The sequence below is a fragment of the Podarcis raffonei genome, chromosome Z, assembly GCF_027172205.1.
Source record: "Podarcis raffonei isolate rPodRaf1 chromosome Z, rPodRaf1.pri, whole genome shotgun sequence".
NCBI classification, from domain to species: Eukaryota; Metazoa; Chordata; class Lepidosauria; order Squamata; family Lacertidae; genus Podarcis; species Podarcis raffonei.
This window is the reverse complement of record NC_070621.1, coordinates 14268466-14281322: the sequence shown is the minus strand read 5'-3', so window position 1 is coordinate 14281322 and position 12857 is coordinate 14268466. Positions and strand designations below refer to the sequence as shown.

Below are 12857 nucleotides of genomic sequence, written 5' to 3'. Positions count from 1 at the left end.
AACAGCTCCTCTAACAAATTGGGTCCCTACCGGATGATGAGTTTGTATATCTCTCTTGGTTGCGTTTCTCTTTAAGGTGTTATTCCCTCGCCTGGGCATGAACCATTAAGATGTGGCTTACAAGTAAATTCTTACCACATCATGACCAAAGGAGCAGCAAGAGGGGAGGGGGCTAAGAGGCTTTGTAAGGGCGCCACTGGGCGCGTGGGAGTACCACTGGTGACCCCTGGTTTAAACCATGTTTCCTGGATCATACACAATGACGAGCCAGGAAAGTGAAATTAAACCATGGTTTATCCGCCTTCCCAGCCGCACATGAGGAAGAAATGAGGGGAGAGCATATACAGAATGCCCAACCACTAATTCCTTCCTCCAGCCAACGGTAATGTTTGCTGATATTTAATACTTTTCACAAAAAAGATGCTTTGTAGTGGTGAAAGGATTCTGCAGGGATAAAACCTCCCCTCCCCATCTGCCTCTCAGTTTCCTCCAACCGTGTCTACAAGAGTATCTCATCCTGAAGTCTTCCGTTTGCTATAAAAGGATTAAGCCGCGCACCAACTTTCCGCCAAATTATCTTAAGTGCTTCAATGCCAGATGGCCTTTCAAAGGGACCTTCCCAAACCTGTTACGGTTTGTTTCCTGAAAGCAACGAGCGTCTTGAAGAGCCACATTAAAAACATGCTTGCTGTTGCATCTGGATCAATTTACTCCTCATATATTCCAATTTTAAAAGGTAAGAGAAGCATAGCTCAGAGACGCTGGAAGTAATCTGACGTCTGAACAACTCACACAGGTAAAACTGGGGTGTTCAGATAAAAGCAACCAGGTCTATACAGGGGTGGCGAAGCCTCAGGCTCAGGGGCTAACTGCAGCCTCCCCATCTGGCTCTTGGCTCCCTCCCCAGGTCACCAGTCCTGTTGCTGCAGTTCTTTTGTTTGACTCTAATGTGTCCTCGATTATGCTGGATGGCAGTGGGGGTTATGTTGGATGGCAGTGGCAAAAGGACCCTCCACACACACACACTTCCACATGACTAGAATGTAGACTACTATTATACACACAGGTCCTGCTTTCCAAACATAACGTGTTCCCAGGAAATTGTTCATTAGGTGAGCTGATGATTTCCATTATTTCCTATGGGAACCTTTCTAGTACATGCTTTCTCCCTCCATACTTTTTGCCTGAAGCTGCTGCAAAAGCCAAACAAAAATGGGATTTGTCTGATCTCCCTCCCTTTCTGCTCGAAACTGCTGCTGCCGACCAGCCATTTGGCTAACTAAATCAGCCATTTGTGTTGTTAGCTTTGGGTGTTAATTCTTTGTGTCTGGATAACTAAGATTTCAGAGAGCAAGCGTTCTGGTAGCGGGACCTGCATGTACAAAGAACCACACATACACAAAACTGGAGATGCTCCCCAACCCCACCTCTATACTTCTGTGCCAGTTCTAAAACAGCAAACTATGCAGCTTTTGAAAACCATCTGTGTCCATGAAACCCCTCTGGTGCAAACAGAAGAATACCAGCACCTGTCTAGTCTACTATCTTTTTAGACATGCGCAAAGGCAAGCTTCATGTCTCAAGCCACATTTTGGCAAATATTTTTTCCAGGCAGGAAGCTAGCAGCTCCTTATCAATGCAAGCACAGGAGTGGGGGGGTTGGGAAGAGACAGAATGATACGCACACTGAGCACCAGCCTCATGACAGCAGCAGAGCCCTGACCTGTGTAAGCTGCGATTCCATCATCTGTGAGGCTCCCATACCGGGAGCCTGGTTGATCTGGCCTTCATACACCAGGGTCTGGCTCCCGTTAACTGGCTGATAAGGGGATCCGGATTGAGTTTTCACCATTTCCAAAGGCTGCATGCCTGGGAAGGCGGAATATGGAGGCTTCAGGGCAGTGCCCCCAGTCAGGACCACGGTGTTGGGTTGGGAGAGGCTGGGATGCATGTAGACCTGAGACCTAAAAGGATGCAAGGCAGATGTGCACAAACCTCAGTGTTTGCCTTGAGTTTGCTGATACCTTCCTTTCGTGCATAGGTGGTACTGTTTTGGCCACGTCTGAGTGAGACATTGAGGTAGGATTTAGGAATGTTGGCTGCCAGCTCTGGGTCTCTGCTATTCATATCCAACTTCTATGCTCCAGGTTATGTACACAGTATATTTTACAACTCTATAAAGTCCTGTGCCAAGAGGAGAATTCCGTATCCTGTGCAAATTCATTCAATTGTGTTTTGCCCAGCCTTCTTGGGCCTCAGGGCCCTTTTGTGTATCTGAGAAACTGTTGTGGGGACCACAACATTTCACAGAAGGGAAAACAGGTAATTCTAAGAACCTTCTCTCTCTTTCTCTTTCTCTTTCTCTCTCTTTCTCTCTCTCTCTCACACACACACAGCCACCACCAACATAAACAAGCATCCTATCTACACACTCAAAATAAATAATAGAGACCAAAAAAGCAGGGAATGCCTTCTCCCCCATAAAAAAACCCCAAACAAATGTTTTTTAAAAACGGGTTGATCAGAGCAGAGGGGCCAAACGGGTAGTAGTTTAAGGGTACCAGTCTGGGGACCCCAGATGTAGGGTTGTAGTCAATGCTAGTCCCACCCAGAGTAGACCTACTGAAATTAAGTTGTGACCCACTCATTTCAGTGGGTCCAAACAATCAATCATCAAACATTTATATAATTTCCATTCTGCTTCCACTACTAAGAAAACCTACTGCTAATTTCCCTTGCTTATGTGAAACAGGGGTGTGGGGGGTCCCCCCCCCAGAAGCAGCATTTCATTTTCTGAAGAAGTCGATTGAGCCCTAGCCGACTGGGGGAGGGGAGAGAGGGGAGGAAGGAGGGACTTGCTTGGGATCCCATTACCTGAAGGGCTGGATTGAGCTATAGATCTCCTGGGACTGTGAAACAGGAAGGCCACCTCTCAGACTGAGTTGAGCCTGGGCTTGCAAGGACGTGTGAAGAGAGAGGGGGATCTGCTGAGCAGCTGCAGCCTACAAAGAGTATGAAAAAACAACAAGAAGGTAAGATGAAGGCAGCAAGCTTCCTGGACCAAAAGGGAAGGGAAGCATCTTGTGGCGCAGACTACCATTTCTGCCTCCATGAAAACCTGCTGCTCTTGACTTCATATCCCTCTCCCTCTTTGGGTTCCCTCCTCTCTATTATTTACTGGCAAATACCAATCAGGTGATTGCATTCATGGCTTCAAGCCTCTTGGCAGGCAGTTGGAATTATTCAAAAGCACTCAAAACTCTCTGATTTTGGCAACAACAGGCAAAGAATGAGCTACAGCTAGGTGCATGCAGCAGAGCTAACACTCTAAGTCTGATAAATGCCAATTTTCACATGCGAGCACTGCCAATCCCACATAGAATTCTGCAAAAGTCTAAAAAGAGGTATATCTATTTCTTCACTTTTAGGCAGATGGTAGGGGAGGCTGCTGCTGTAGCTATCAACGTTCACCAGCACCATCTCAGTGTTTTGAGACGAGCCCCCAAATCTGCCTGGCAGCTCTGTCATCATGCAAGATTGTCAAAGGTTTTTATTCCTTTTTGTTTTTGCACCTTGTCTTTCTGTTTGCTGTTCTGGACTCATTTTGGAGGAAGGGCAGGGTAAAAATCCAGGGCCGTATGCAACACTCTCTGTCTGCCAGAGGACGGGCGAGCTTTAATGTTAAGCAGAGGAGGAATCCAACACAAGAGCTGCAACAGCAGAAACTTGCCAGGGAACAGGCTGTGCAATGTTTTGTGCAACTAAGTCACCAGCAGCCTGCTTGGATGCATTCTCTTGCACAGCAATGTTCCACCACTGGTGCAAAACATTTTTGCCAGTGGAAACACATATACCGCTAAGAGGATTTAACTCAGTGCTACATTGGTTGAAACTCCTTAGAATCAGCCATCAGCTTTTCCAGGTCCAGGATCCACCTTTAACCCAAAAATGTATCTGAGGACCTGTTTCTTAATCTCCTGCCCCTATATATTTGTTCAGCCGTGGTGCTGCTGCCATGACCTACCACAGAAAGGACAACAGCCCAGTGGTGGATCTCAACCCACCAGTCAAAGACCAATGCCTTAGATGGTGATGATTATGAAGATAATAACACTCCTTGATAACACATTTGCACAAACGCAGCAATAAGAACAACTTCCCTTAATAATACATATGCACAGGCCCAGTCATAATAAATAAAATATTAACAACGTTCCTGGATAACATATCTGCACAGATCCAGGTGACTTGCCTGCTGGTAGCTCTGCTGTTGGGGTATTGTCTGGGGGACGAGACGTGGCTGGCTGGCAAAGACGTGTCCATCTAGATACAGGGGTGGGATGTGGTTACCTAGAATCGTATTTTTTTCAGAGAGAGGGGGGGAAATGGCAAACAGTTAATCCCATTCACTCTGGAGAGGCGGGGAAGTGGGTAGAAGAAGGCGTTTCTGCTCACCATCTCCCTTCCACCCGGCCATCAAAGATACAGGGGTCCCACCCCATACTGAACTCCAGAATCCTACTTCTGCACTCCTTTGCCATAACGGTCCTAAATGCAAAGGGAGGCAGGTTAATGGGGCAGGAAAAGAAGGGGGAAAGTGACCTACGAAAAGGGCACACACGTCTGTCCTCTCTTTCCCACCTGTTTTGAGTATTCCTAGACTGCCCTTCATATGACTGGATAAAAAGCTTTCAGGGAATACAAGCAAATAGCATTTCCTTTCACCAGACACACTCCCACATTACGGATCTCAAAGGGTTGCAAATCTGATGCCGGTCCTACTCAGGGCAGACCCACTGAAATGAATGGACATAACCCATTTAGTCTTATTGATTTCAATGGATCTGTTCCAAGTAGCACACAACCCTTAGCAAAGTATTACTAGAAATCATGACGTAATTGGAACGGGTTGTATCCTCCTTGTGGTCTTGTTCAAAGCAGGCTCACTGAAATTAATGGAAATGACTAACGGAGGCCCCATCTGCTCTGTACATTTAAAGCATTAAGATACCACTTTGATAAGTTATGGTTTCCCCAAAGAACCCTCAAACTGTGGTTTGTTAAGGGTGCTGAGAGTTGTTAGAACACCCCTATTCCCCTCATAAAGCTACAATTCCCAGAGTTCCCTGAGAAGGGGGACTGACTGTTAAACCACTCTGGGAATTGCAACTCTGAGAAAGGAACAGGGGTCTCCCAATAACAAACTACAATTCCCAGCATTCCTTAGGGAAAGCCACTGACAGTTCAAAGTGGTATAAATAGTGATGTAAATGTACAGTGCAGAAGGAGGCTATTTTAGGTCTGTTAATTTCAATGGGTCTGGTCTGAGGAGGACTAGTATTGAATACAACCTATTCTATTTGAATAGTATTCTATTTGAACATATATATATGATAAAAGGATGTAGATATAGATATGACCAATACAAAATCTGTTTACATCTTACTTAAATAGACACAACCCACAACCAGATGGGTTGGAAATAGTGGGGGAAGGGGATAACATGAGGCAAAACATGGACATCTGTTAATACCCAAACATCTAGTGTGGTGTAGTGGTTAGTGTCTTGGACATGGGAGACCAGAGTTCAAATCCCCTACTCAGCCATGAAGCTCACAGGGTGACCTTCAACCAGCCATTGCCTCTCAGCTTAACCTACCTCACAGGGTAGTTGCAGGGATAAAATGAAGAGGAGCCCGCTGGAGGAAATGTGGGATATAAATGTAATAAACAAAATAAAACAAAATACGGTAACAAAATAAGAGGCGGCTAAAAACTTTTAAAACTATAAAGCAGAGTAAGTAACATTTAACTTAAAATGCCTAGGGAAATAATAATTTAAAATAAATATTGTAACCTGACACTGAACTGATGGCAATGTGGTACCAGTCGTATCTCATTGGAGAGGACACGCTAAACTTGAGGGCGCCACCACAGAAACGGCTGTTTCCTTTGCAGCGACATAACACACTTCCCTGAGGGAAGGTACTCAGAAAACAGACAACATTAAGACACCTTAAGGCTACTCAACTGACCATCTTAAGACAGGGCAGGCGTATTTGGAAGAGATGCTATTTCAGGTATTTGGGTTCCAAGACACATGCAATGTTAATAGGTAAACGACAGCATCATGCACTGGGATCAAAAGCGAAGAGGCAGCCAGTGCTGTTTTTTCAAAAGCGATGTGATATGATGAATTCAGGTGGTTGAATCAAATCCTGCACTCCCTGCACCTTCCATCTTGTCTTCAATAGCAGACGCACATTGATTACATTACAGTAATCCAACCAGAAGGTTATTGGAGCATAGATCACTGTGACCAGGTCTTCCCTGTCTAGGAAAGGCTGCAGGAAGCAAACCAGCTCAAGCTAGTAAACCAGTGCCTCATGCTACCAAGGGCACTGGGGCCTCAAATGACAACACTGGAACAGGTTTTGCAAGTCTCTGTGAGTGTCTGGATTGAGTTCAAGGTTACTTTTTATACAGTGGTACCTCGGGTTAAGTACTTAATTCGTTCCGGAGGTCCGTTCTTAACCGGAAACTGTTCTTAACCTGAGACACCACTTTAGCTAATGGGGCCTCCTGCTGCTGCCGCGCCACCGCAGCGCGATTTCTGTTCTCATCATGAAGCAAAGTTCTTAACCTGAGGAACTATTCCTGGGTTAGGGGAGTCTGTAACCTGAAGCGTATGTAACCTGAAGCGTATGTAACCCGAGGTACCACTGTATCTCTATCTGTCTATCTAACTATCTGAACATGGAACTCTTATTAATTATAGACCACACCTATGTTTTATTTTCGACTTGATAAATCACATAGCTGCATTCTTTATTTCTTTATTGACAATTGTGACAACTAATCTCTTTAAAAAAAACAAAACTCAATAAAAATATTTGGAAAAAGTATAGTTTAGACTAATCCATCGACTCAACACTGCATACTATTTTTAATGACACTAAGAACACAATTTCCCATTTCATTAGCTAAGGTCTTTTTGTTTAAGATGCAAATGAAGCTCGTGCATCATGTGAATGCAAGTAAACAGTCATTTCAAGCTCTGAATAAGCATCCCTAGTAAATGACTACTGATTCAGGGCAACTGAATCAAAGCAAATTCTTAAAGAATAATTCTGGGGGCGAGTGGGTGTGGCTGATAGAGAAAGATACTGAGTTAGGTGACACTCTCTTCCTTAGGTAGATATGGCTCAGGTATGGTATGTCTATAGATAGGTGTGCTCTGAAGTATTAATAAAATTAAAATCCTGGTTTCTGGGAGAGGGGCATGGTGATTCAGAGATCGTTCTGCTAGCTCTGGCTGACAGAAGATAATTACTTGGTGATAGATAATAGCCAGACAGATAGTCTGGCTCTATTAATCACTCAGGAGATATGGTGATCAAAGCAAGTTAACCTCAGGACATCTGGATCAAAGCAGTTTTTCTATGCCTCGCAGCTCAGATGGGAGCTGGCAGGCAGAGAACACCATCATCCCCAAACTCCACACATTCAATTGAAAACAAGTAACAGAATTGCACCCTCTTTTTAAAACCCTTTAAAAAATGTTTGGGACAAGGGAACTGTAATGAGAGATCCCTCCTCCATCTGCTGGGGAAAATCTACAATCTGAAAATCTTTGAATACCACCTTCTGTTTTTGGAAAAACTGAAAGGAAATTAACTGTTTAAGTGTCTAAAGCAAAGTGGAAAGCTTGATCTGCGGTGGACAAGAAAGATTAAAACAAGACTATAGAAATTCCGGTATCTTTTTTCCCCCCCGCCTGGCACTAAAGAACTCAAGAAAATGAAAGTAGAGTAATTATCATTAGCTGTGAGAAAAAGATTTTGTTTTGAGATAACAGCCAGAGAAGCCCAAGGTTGTAGTTTTGCAGGAGGATATATTTAGGTGGATTGAATGACCATTAATAACCAGAAACATTAAAAGCATTCAATAGGGCTCAACCAGTGATTGTTGGTTTTGTTTAGCCAATTGATGGCTGAACAATTAACAATGATCAGCTCAATATTTGATGAAGGAAATGAGCCAGATGATGAAGGAAAAAAGAAGCTAGAGGAATATGAGGTAGAAAATGGGTATGAGAAATATGCAGATGCCACAGAACAAATTGATGAAAAGTTGGCAGAACTGGATCAATAAATAATCAAATGGATAATCGTATGGAAAAGGAAATGACCTCCATACAAGGATTTTGGGGGAAAGTAAAAGATAAAAGTCACAAATGATTTGGAGAATTATTTGGATATGGTGTTGATGGAGTGGAGAGGGGGAAAAGCTTTGGGACTTCAGTCCTGGTATTTTTTTAGTTTTAGCAGAGAGAAAGTACTCTGCATACAATTTGGAGCAAATTCAGAGAAAGTTGTGATAACAGCTATGCTACTACCTCTGGAAAAAGATTTGAAACAAATTAAGTGGAAGGCCCTTGAGGAGAAGATCGGGATACCACCATAAATACAACAAGAAATGCAACTGAACATATGGATCTGGACAGAACAAGAGGATATATAATGAGGAACAAAAGTGGAATATTGGCCCAATGTGTGATCACAGTGGAGTCTTTAATATGGAAATGGATGAAAAAAATTATTGTTATTCAATATGAAGTAATTGTGGTGGGAATTAATAGAGGTAAAATTAAAAGAAAAAATATGGTTAGCATTTATTAATAATAATAATTAGGAAATATCTTGGGACTTTTCATGGGAAAAGGAAACAAATGATTCTGAGACACCTTAACTTAAAAGAAATACTATTTAGCGCAAAATGGAGAAGATGGATGTTTGCATGGATTGAAAGTCTTAAATAGTCATATTTTATTCTATTATGTAAACGGCAGGTGGAAAATTGGAAGTTCTTCTTCTGTATTTTTTTTGTTTTTTGGCTAATGTTTCTTTTATTTTCCTTTCTTATTTTATCTCTTTTTTCTCTTTCATCTCTTTATTTCTATTGTTCCTTTCTTTCCTCCTGGTTTTCTTCTTTTTAATTTTTCATAGCTGTAATTTTACTGTATTGTGGGAAAACCTTATTAGAATTAAAATCTTTCATCCAAGAAAATGAAATTCTGGCCCAAGAGAAGATGAATTCTGCCTAACATAGTCCCCAGCATAGTAGCAGAAACAAGCTGGTCTAGTGACAGGCAAGATTCGAGTCTCTCAGCCACAGGATCTCTTCAAATGCCCTTTGCTCATACAGCATAGGGTTCAGTAGGATCCATTGCAAAACATCACAGAGACTGAGGGCACGCAAGAAGGGAATCTCCCAGAATGCCTTGCTTTTCTGGGAAAACACACACAATGCCAGCTTTCCACCACACTTTGCTATATAAAGGGGTACAAGTCATAACCAACAGAATTAATCTGAGCCTTGAGAAGCAAATGGAGATGAAAGATGAAGTGGGAAACAGTGTCACTCTTTCCCCAGCTCCATGTACTTTTCTTTCATGACCAAGAGGAGGGGTACCTCTGTGTATATGTGGGCACCACTGTGTGAGAAGCTAAAGTCACTAGTATGTACACCTGGTACAACTGTCAACAACGACTAGTTTTATTTCACCTCTAGAAGGGAAGGAAAAGCAGGGGACCAGCAGGCAAACAGAGAGGAAGGAGAGCAAACGGTGTACCTGGGATCGAAGCAGACGGTGCCACAGATGCCACAGGCATTGGTGGTACAGAAACGCCACCAAAGGAGCTGTAGCTCACGCCGTTGGAAGCCCCAACACTAGCAGGAGGTTGGATGCCGGAGCCAGCACCCCCAGGAGAGCTCTGTTCCGGGAGACTGGGGGAGTTTTCCCAAGCTTTGCGGGCTGATTCCATCTGCAAGGGCAGAGAGGACAAGACTGAGAACAACCCAAGACTGAGAACAACCCAAGACTGAGAACAACCCAAGTGCATAGCCACTGAACCCCACAGCCCTTCTAAAAACAAGAAAATGTTCCCCAGAGAGCCATAGCCAGAGTTTGCAACTAGGAAAAGAATGGGGGGGGGGGTCTTGTTCATGAGATGTGAAAGCTTCATGAAACAGCAGGTGCTCTGCTTTCAGAAGATCCTGAGTTGTTTCTGACTAAGTTCTATTCAGATCCACTGAAATGAATGGGCCTAAGATAGTAACTTCTCTCAGTTCCAACAGGTCTACTCAGGAGCAAGATTAACCCTGGCTATTACTACGATTGATCCAGGGTATGGCTTAGGAAGACCATGCTTAAGACCCAATAGCTGCCGCCAGTCAGTGCAGGCCAGTGATGGTCCAACTTGGCCCTCCAGCTGTTTTTGGACTACAACTCCCATCATCCCTAGCTAACAGGACTGGTGGTCAGGGATGATGGAAATTGTAGTCCCAAAACAGCTGGAGGGCCAAGTTTGGCCATCACTGGTGTAGACAATGCTGAGGTAGACAGACCAATGGTCTAACTCAACATAAGGCAGCTTCCTGTGCTGAAGCCCACACCACCTCCCCCAGAGTGATACTGGAAGTCCCTTTCTTGAATTCCAACTTTCATTAAAATACACACACCTTTCCTTATAGATCAAAGGAAAAGTAGGTAAGAGCCCTGATGGATCAGAGCCAAGACCCATTATGTCTAGCATCCAGATCCCACAACGACCAATCACATGCCTCGGAGGAGCTCACAAGCACAACAGTACTTGCCCCACTGGTCTTTCCCCTGCAACTGGTATTCAGAAGCTGACCTCACCTCCAATACTGGACGAACTACACTGCCACCTTGACTACTGACAGCCTAATTCTCCTTCATAAACTTCTCTCCCCCACCCCTGTTTTAAACCCATCTAAAGTGGGGAACCATCACTAGATCTCTCACGGGATGTGAATTCCATAGTTTAACTACATGCTCCCAAGGTCCATAGGCTTTGAAAAAAATCCTCAGCCCTTGCTGGATGTGAAAGGCTGTTGTTTCTTTCTAAGCTGCCCCTGTGGCAAGTACCCTTATATGCCCCACACCCATTAAACCCAATGTTTACTTTAAGAGTGAGGTCAGTCGTGGGGAAAGACATGGGATTCAGGCCGATGCACCGTGGAAGGTGGTGGTCTCTTCGGAGCACAGGGAGGGTTTGTGTGAGCCCAGCCTGCAGAGACACAAACACAAAGACAAGAGGTTTTGTTTTTATTCTGGAGAAACTGCATAAAGGTAAAGGTAAAGGTACCCCTGCCCGTACGGGCCAGTCGTGTCCGACTCTAGGGTTGTGCGCTCATCTCACTTAAGAGGCCGGGAGCCAGCGCTGTCCGAAGACACTTCCGGGTCACGTGGCCAGCGTGACGAAGCTGCTCTGGCGAGCCAGCACCAGCGCAGCACACAGAAACGCCGTTTACCTTCCCGCTATAAAGCGGTACCTATTTATCTACTTGCACTTAGGGGTGCTTTTGAACTGCTAGGTGGGCAGGAACTGCATACCAATCTTCTTATTTAAAAAAGAAGTCAGGGCCGACAAAAGCTTCATTAGAGATATAAAATACAATCAGCATAAAGAAACAAACAAACAAAAAATCCCCTAAGACAATAATTAAAAAAATAAGACTTGAGCTCTACAATCACTAAAGGACTGGAGAGAATAATTAAGAGGTTTAGTTAGTGCCAAAAGATTGCAAAATAGATGCTGGGAGGGCCTCTTTGGGGATGAAGTTCCAAAAGGAGGGTACTGTAGTTCAAAAAGACCCCTCCTTTGTCATCAGCAACCTCCAATGGCAGCAGGAGGAGGATCTGAAGAAGGGCATCAGCAGATGATCTTCCCACCTGGGCAGGTCGATAGGCAGACCGGAAGCCAATGGGAAGGAATGCAAAAGGCAGGTCTACTTACATTGCTGGCCAGGGCGTCCTGAAGCTTTGTGACCGAGTTAGCTGTGGTACTGGAGGCCGGTCCAGGGGGTAGGCTGAAGTCCGAATCCTGCAAAGAGGCAATTTCTACATAACCCTGTACTCAACTTTTTAGTGCAGAACTTACAGTTCTTTTATGGTTGCTGAACTCCAGGTTCCCAGCCTGCATGGCCAAGGATCAGGGGATAATTGGAAATGTAGTCCAACGACATCTGGAATGCTGTGGTTCCCCAGCCCAATCTAGATGCAAACCCCCCAAAGTGAGGCTATGTGAAGGACACGGAAAGAATGACACAGGGGGCAGCTGGCTTGCAACTTTAATGGTCAGGATTAACAGGGGACAAGGTTAGCCCCCTAACCTAGCAGAGGCTCCAGTGCCTCCTTTAACTTTTCCCCATAGAAATGAAGGGTTGAAAGAAGTAGGGAAATTAGCTCCTATCACTAGGAGCTAATTAGCTCTTTCACTAGGGGTGGGGAAGTGAGAATGAGATTTGGGCCCATATTGAAACTTAGGCCTCACCTGCAATATACATTTAAAGCACTGGGATACCACTTTAGCTGTCATGGCTTCCCCCAGAGAATCCTGGGAAGTGTAGTCTGTTGAGTGTTGTTAGGAGATGCCTTATTCACCTTACAGATACGGTCTGCCTGAGACCTGTTGCCACTGTAGGCAAAATGCCCTAATGCCTCCCCCTGCAGTCTGGGTTCCCACTCTGCCCCCACTCCCGCTACTACCGTCACTAGCCCCATCACCAGAATTGTATCTTTACCTCTGGCGACACCCACACTGCTGCCACAATGCAGCAGCAGCGGTGAGGATATAGAGGGGGCAGTGGTTAGGGCATTGTTGTTGTGTTAGTGGCACAAGAAGCCCCAGAGGAGCTGGCAGCAGCGTAACAATGGGGGCTGGATCCACTGCTTGAGGCAAATGGTTTCACCTCATCTCATGCACAGACTCCCCCTACTCACAGAGTTCCCTGGGAAGAGGATTTGACTATTAAACCACCCTGGGAAT

General features: G+C 44.6%; 1 protein-coding gene and 1 non-coding gene across 13 annotated transcripts in view; both read right to left on the bottom strand.

The window, feature by feature from the left end:
• The window catches only part of PRRC2B (proline rich coiled-coil 2B), a 63002-nt gene that overhangs the window by 7894 nt on the left and 42251 nt on the right, over nt 1-12857 (bottom strand). For 8 of the 12 annotated variants that reach the window (XM_053374672.1, XM_053374683.1, XM_053374673.1 and 5 more), the window contains exons 23-29: nt 11826-11912; nt 10992-11096; nt 9635-9827; nt 4456-4548; nt 4253-4350; nt 2875-3002; nt 1724-1964 (exon numbers count right to left, since the gene is read on the bottom strand). In XM_053374672.1, the coding sequence (XP_053230647.1) occupies nt 1724-1964; nt 2875-3002; nt 4253-4350; nt 4456-4548; nt 9635-9827; nt 10992-11096; nt 11826-11912 (945 nt within the window). The remainder of the gene's footprint in view (nt 1-1723; nt 1965-2874; nt 3003-4252; nt 4351-4455; nt 4549-9634; nt 9828-10991; nt 11097-11825; nt 11913-12857) is intronic. The other 4 variants (XM_053374675.1, XM_053374676.1, XM_053374677.1 and 1 more) reach the window with 2 other exon arrangements.
• Nucleotides 9164-9247, bottom strand: LOC128407051 (small nucleolar RNA SNORD62). The gene has a single exon (XR_008328700.1). It is a non-coding gene; the product is annotated as a small nucleolar RNA SNORD62 (small nucleolar RNA).